The sequence below is a fragment of the Copadichromis virginalis genome, linkage group LG5 (assembly GCF_057382275.1).
Source record: "Copadichromis virginalis isolate Kocher_CV1m ecotype Utaka linkage group LG5, C_Virginalis_male_GT1.1, whole genome shotgun sequence".
In the NCBI taxonomy this organism is placed as follows: Eukaryota; Metazoa; Chordata; class Actinopteri; order Cichliformes; family Cichlidae; genus Copadichromis; species Copadichromis virginalis.
The window spans coordinates 18,600,197-18,607,009 of NC_140622.1; the positions used below are offsets into that span (position 1 = coordinate 18,600,197).

A 6,813-nucleotide genomic window follows, 5' to 3' on the forward strand; every position below is an offset into this window, starting at 1 on the left:
AAGATGGGACAAAAAACATGTATTGAGGTGTTATTTTGGTCATATTTGTTACGCCTCTTTGAAGTCTAACAAGTCACACACAAGTCTATATGGTCACAGGGATTTTTGCATGGACCCTAGAGGACTTGCAAAGGATAATCACGGTGTTTTAGTTCATCTGAATGCAGAACAAGACGATTTTAGATGAAATGTAAACTGAAAACAAACTGTTACAAGCTCAAAATATTTAACTTAAGTGAAGAGTAGGGTCATTTTCTTGAGGACTTCTACAGAGTTCAACTTTTCTTGCAACCAGAGGATTTTTCATGTTTAAGCAAGTTTAAAGCACTTCCATTCTTGCTTCTCTTTTCAGACCATATTAGTCTATTAGAGTTTTTAACAATTTGTTCCTTATTTTTGAAACAGCATGTTACAAAATGCAAACCACACAAAGTTTAACACAGCACAGTAACCATAAAAATGAATTCCTGACTTTGACTTAAAAGATGTATGCGATTTCATAATACTACCAAAATGCATCTGTGCCAGGAGTTAAAAAAAAAAGTTTGTCAATGTTTCACACCACCCTGTTAAATGTAACTGACAACTTAAACAGTGCCAAATCTTTCCTCTTCACACTTTGCTTTACTGAAAAAAAAAGAGCGAATCTTATCTTGCATCTGCCTGTTCTGCATATTTCAGATGTTTCGTTGTAAGTTTTGGTCTGAACCCTTCACCCCTTCAAAACTCAGTTTCTAATCCTGTCACACACGAGTGCTGTCAGGTGCTGAGAATCTGCCATCAGCGATTTTTAGCACAGTGCCAGATGATGCTGATATAATATCCAGCTGAATAAGTCCAACGTTGTAGCTCTGTACTAAACTGAAGTGTGATGAATGTCAGCAGCCATTTGCAGTCCTCTGTTCTGTGTATGTTCTGTTATGTTTTCGTTGTCTCGGCAAGGTGCGGTTTCTAAGTCATCAATTTCCTCGTTCTCGGTTTGTCAAATTTTCGTATCTGCCTTGATTGTTATCCGCAGTGTTAAGTCACCTCCACACCCTAACGAGGGTGCTTGCTAGTGAAATAGTGGCCCACGCCGCCCACCACTGAGGGTCTTCATGAGCTTTTGTAATACTTCCAAGGAAACAGAATTGAACAGAAACCAGCATTTCCCTAAATGGTGAAGAATGGTGATTGCAAAAGCACTAGCAGCCTGTTAGGAGATATGTTTGAGTATGACATGTTTTAGATTGGAACATTTGATCCTGACTCTTTGCAACCCATCACAATCAGTTTGGTTAAGTCAAATAATACCTTCACCATGCTTGGGATGAGTGATCGGAACTGCTGGCATAAATCGTGATACATCCGTCTGCAATATCCGTCAAACTTTTTTTTGACCTGGTCTGAACCATCAAGAAAAAAAGGAACAGAGTGAGAAAGACATAGAAGGGAGCTGATGAATCAAATGAGAAACGACATTCTGAAAACTGTTTCGAGAAAGCTTTCTAGGAACAGAGGGTGAGAGTTTCTTTGGCCATCCGCAAACTCCTCTCTGTGGTTGCTGCGAACTCTGTAAATATCCATACACTGTGTAAGTAATTTATCTGTACCATTAGGTGTGGAAAAGGGTTATTACAGATTTCTGTTGAGGAGTAGGGGCAGAAAGCAAATTCATGTTCCCAAATCATTTCTGAATACTGATAAGATTGTCATGGGTTTGTTTGATGCAGTGACTTATTGGTGATATTAATATTTTGTTCTATTAGATTTAGTTTTAGCTGTGGGCTGTGGGCCAAACGATACTGGAGGAGGTGAGTGAGTCCTTTGTGTTGCTATAAGGAAAAGTGGCTGGGATTGTTGTGCAGTCGTTAATCAGGATTGTGGATATTTGTGTCTATATGATGTTAGTGATGAACCACCACATTGTTGGATTAAAGCTCTTCATTGGATGTTGACTGCCTTTTATTCTGTTCTCTCTATCAAGATGATCCCACACTTGTCCAATATCATTGTGGTCTGAGCTGTGGGGAGGCCAATCCATGCCTGACAGTGTTCCATTGTGTGTTTGGTATCACTTTCATGTTGAAAATCGAAGCCAGTGTGAGTCAGATGGTTTCTAAATGGGATCAAAACCAGATCAAACTTTCCCGCTTTCATAATTCCATCAATTTTGATAAGATTCCCAGTACAGCTGGCTGAAATCAAATTTTACAATTAGATTAATCAGTTGGTGAGAAGCACTGTTGGCACTAATCTTCAGTCCAGTTCTTGTGTTATTTGGTACTTCAGCCTGTTTCCCCTCCTTAAGAATAGTTTCTTTACAGTGGATATAAATAAATGTTCTCATACATTGTTGTAAGTATCAACAGTCCAATCACTTATATATCAGTTGGCTAACATTTTCTGAAACTGAGCACATAGATACATGTCTAAGTAAAAGATCTGTACAATATGATCCTACACATCATGTACTTATCTCATTTTCATTTTTCAGCAGATTGTGACACCAGAAGAGGAAAACTTGGCCACAAGTTTCGAAGAAAGATAGTACAACATTTTAGCTAGAACTTCCTAACTTAGGTTTCACTTTTACTCCAAATGAACCTTTATCAGCAAAGTGAAAAAAAATGCAAGCAGCACCATTTATGGATTCACAGAACATGAGAATTTCAGTAAGTAGGTGTTCATTTTTCCCCCTGTGCTTCTTTTTAACATACCTTCTGAGGTGTTATTGTTCCTGTGTAAGACATGATTACATGTATAGTCTGTCACAGGTCTGTTGCTTCTGCTGCTGCAGTGATTAATGATCAGAGGAAGCAATTTCCTTTGTAATATTTGTCACAACAGTCACAGTATTGGCAAATATTCAAGCAGCTAGTAATCAGATGTCTGTTCAGACAGAGCCAGAGGGCTTGCTACACATCCGCTCTTATTCGTGAAAGCATGTGTGTGAGATAATGTCCCTCAATTAATTCTTTTTGCAGAAGTGACAGGCGTATTTGTTCTCAGGTGATTTATTGGGGCAAATAGGCCCAGTCATACAGTATTACAGGCATAAAACAAACCGCGCATTAAGAAGCTCATAAGGCAGAGCAGCCTGCCAGATCAAGTTATCTACTAGCTGTACATCTGCTGCACATAAAAAAGACACATCAGATTAAATGGATTTGATCTGATAACAGTAAGTGAAACACATTCTCTCTTCTCTTTTCTCTTCTTCTCTTCTCTTCTTTCAAACATAGATTATATATCCGAGGAAGCATCACCATGACTTCCAGCCATAACATTATCGTGTCTGGACTTTAAAAGATCCCCTTTAACACTAAATCCCAAATATCATAAAAATCATAAACAATGCCTTTGGACTGATGTCAGTCCTGACAACAGACTAAAGAAATTTGTCCACATGTTCCCAGATACTGTCAGCGTTTGTGCGAAGCAGAATACTAGACTGTGATAAAATGTGGGCTACACCATGAATACTGATTTGAGACAATTTCAGAAAGCACAGAAGCAGACACACGAGCAGGCACCTAATCTAGTATCGGACAAACAGCAACACTGAATTTTCACTGATGGCCACTAGATGGTAATGAAGAGCAGACATCAGCTGTTGACAGGAAACTCTCAGAGAGCACAATACAGTTGTATTTTTCTTTAATTGATTTTTAAATTAAAGCATTTACAAAAATAAAAACAAACATTTAAGTCTAGTAAACAATCTTACAGTAACAGCTTCCTCAGAAGTATACACGTTTTTGTTTAGTTATAAATATAGCATACAATTTCAGTCCACATTAGTGGATAAAAAACGGTAATAAAAAACTAAGTATCAAGTTCTTTCAAGTGAAAACATAGAAATGCAACATGCCACAAAACTTAAATTAGCACATTTGTAAAGAGCAGCTCAATTTCTTTGAGTTTTGGGTCCCAGTGCTTCCAGCCACTCCAGCACAGTGTCCAGTTCACCCACTGCCTTCTGTGCTGCCCTGTTTGCTTGTAGCTGCTCAGCAGAAAGAGGAACAAGGGAAAAGTGGAAGAGTTAGATAAGAAAATAGATCTGAAAACAACACGTGTGTCTTTCAAGCAGGTGATACTCTTATCATATAAACTCAGATTTTATTCACAATAGAACACAGAAATAATATCAAAGGTTTAAGCTGAGAAAAAAATGAACTGATTTTGAATCTGAAGGTAACAACACACGTCGAAAAAGTCGAGACAGGGGCAACAAAAGGCTGAGAAAGTCAATAGAGGAACATTTTGCAACTAATTAAATTTATTGGCAGCATGTCAGTAGCGTGACTGGGTATAAAACGGGCCTCTTAGAGTGGCAGAGTTTCTCACAGCTAAAGATGGACAAAGATGAAACTATCTGCAAAAACATCGGCTAATTGTTGAATCATTTCAGAATAAAGTAAAACTGCTTTGATTATCTCGTCATCTGCAGGACACCAAGAATATAATATCATCAAAAGACTCAGAGAATCTATTGTGAATAAAATTTAGTTTACAAGATTTAGAAATCATTGCAGTTTTTGGCTGTTTTATTTGAAGTGAGTTATAGATTTAGGTATTTTCTCTGTGTGCTGTGTTTCTGTATAGTAACCCATTTGTGTTTGTTTCTTGTTGAAATCCAAGACAAAAAGTAACATTAATAAAGATATTATTGACATACAACAAAGTTTCACAGCTCACAACTTTTCCCTAACTAACTAGGTCATATTAGGAAAATTACAACAACTGATGTTGGGGCTTATTATTGAGCGTCTAAGACAGGAAGTCATTTTAGATTTTATTGTGTGTCTTACCTTGATAAACTCAGCATGCACTGAATCAATTGTTCTCTGGGTTTCTTCTCCACATTGGCAATGCTATACACAGAAAAGCACAATTATCATTACAATCTATGACAGCTTTTCATTAAAAGAAGAAGAAGAAGCACATTTTGAGACTGGAGAGCAAACTTACACATTTATGGATGTCTCTTCTGATGCTCACGAAAGCGTTGGCCAGAGCGCTGGAGCAGCGTTGTTGTTGTGGCTCAGATGAGGCATAGTTGCTGAACACTCTCTCAACATAGAAACGCAACACAAGACGCAGGAAACAGCATGTCTGACCGTCCTGAGGGGGACATGGCGAAAGTCAGATTCTAGCACCTTTCACAACCTATCTTCAGAATCCATATTCTGGTGATAGAGACTTAATATGTGGAAGACACTTGTCAAAAAAAGGGAAGCAAAAGTAAATCTAAAAAGCAAATCATCATGACTGAGTGGCAACACAACGCAAGAGCTCACCTGAACATTTTTCATCAGTGATCTATCCAGAAGTTTCATTCCAATCTCGTTGTCTTCTGAAATCTATCACAAAAGAAAAAGAAAAACAAAGGATCAGTTACAACGACTTTCTGCCACTTTAATCTGACGTTACACTTGTGCAAGCTCTTGCCAGAGGTTTTGATTGCATGACTGAACTCACCGCATTTGATCGTATGTGTGCGTAGTATTTGCGCAGCTCGTGTGTGTGAACACTGACAGAGCAGCTGTCCAGATGCAGAGTTCGGCTCTCAGCAGGTTCAGTCAGACAGCTGAGCAGCAGGAGGAGGAGGAAGGAAGCAGAGCAGCCGATAAGCATCTTCATCCTGATGATGGCGATCTGGTGAGAAAGCTAACAGAAGCGTTTCGGTTTGTAAGAATTGTGTATTGTGTAAAATTGTTGATTGTTGATTAATTTAGGAAAAAGGTTCATCACTGTTTCCTCAGATCATCAAAACAGATAAAAAACTTCAAATCCACAAATTAAAAAATACTTTATGAGCATTTATAGATTCATAAATGGATATTGGATCATTTAAAAAAAACTGTTTATAAACTACCAATATCCAGAATAAAGGAAACACTATGTCAAGTCCATCAGCTGCCATCATCATTGCCTGGAGAAGTATCACCTGTATTCAGACTCACCTGTGCGTGTGTCACTCAGAGGGAGAGTTCTGGTGAAGCTGTGTCTCTGGGCCTCCATCCTGTGTCCTCTTATAGTGTGGAGTAAGGGGATTTTTCTTTTCACCAGGTATTGAACAGGTTAAACATGCATGGGACTCCACAGGTGCATGCATGTGAATGGGTTTACAGGAGGAGGAAGTCTGGTGCAATTAAAGGAACTCCCGGTCATGTTTCAGTCTCTGATTGGAAGAATGGAAAAAAGAATTATTGCTGATTTCCTCCTCTTTGATGAGTAGTGCTGTCTTTGTGAAGAAAAACTTTCACTCTCAGTGATGCGTAATGTAAATAATGAATGAGTAATCATTGTTGCTAGATTAGAGTTTCATCATTTAAACTGAAGCTGCTGCAGCTTCCGCATTAAGACGTCACTCCCTGAATCATTTGCCTTACGAGCTTTTAAAGTCTGTGTTGTTTTAATGTGATTAATTTGTAAAAGGAAGTGTTTTGTGGCAATATCATTTTATTTCTTGTCTCTTTTAGATTTCAGATTGATTGGTATAGCTACTTCCAAATGTTGCATAACACTCTGGGTGTATACTGGAAATAAAGCCTCTCATTGACTTTTGTCTTTTTACTCGAAGGGCATTCTGACATCACTTCGGTCAACAGGTCCTGATTGGAAATACCTACCAGACCTGCTCGCCAGCCTGTTTTACCAGGGTGCTTTTGAAGTCTTCTAAAACTTCATTTGCAGCGGTAGGAAGCAAGAAAACCCAATGAAACTAGGAATAACCTGTAAATGAAGTCAATTAGAGCCAGTTAAAAAGCCTCGCATGCTTCTCTATTGTATTCTCAATTCCACCAGAGTTGCAGTCCTGCAGTACTA

At 38.4% G+C, this 6,813-nt stretch overlaps 1 protein-coding gene across 1 annotated transcript; it reads right to left on the reverse strand.

Moving 5' to 3' along the window:
* Positions 1-3,742: 3,742 nt before the first annotated feature.
* Positions 3,743-6,261, reverse strand: il20 (interleukin 20). Its single transcript, XM_085456347.1, has 6 exons — positions 5,949-6,261; positions 5,464-5,652; positions 5,283-5,345; positions 4,954-5,106; positions 4,794-4,856; positions 3,743-3,985 (listed from the first exon to the last, which is right to left on the reverse strand). The coding sequence occupies exons 2-6, from the start codon at positions 5,623-5,625 to the stop codon at positions 3,890-3,892; spliced, it is 537 nt and encodes a 178-aa protein (XP_085312473.1). The 5' UTR covers positions 5,626-5,652; positions 5,949-6,261; the 3' UTR covers positions 3,743-3,889.
* Between the last annotated feature and the right edge of the window lie 552 nt (positions 6,262-6,813).

Bases quoted from the DNA above. Each gene is read 5' to 3' on its own strand.
- il20 (XM_085456347.1), bottom strand. From the start codon at position 5,625: ATGAAGATGCTTATCGGCTGCTCTGCTTCCTTCCTCCTCCTCCTGCTG. The intron at 5,107-5,282 runs GTGAGCTCTTGC...TGTCCCCCTCAG, and splicing joins CACTGATGAAAAATGTTCAG to GACGGTCAGACATGCTGTTT. The intron at 3,986-4,793 runs GTAAGACACACA...TCTGCTGAGCAG, and splicing joins TGCATGCTGAGTTTATCAAG to CTACAAGCAAACAGGGCAGC.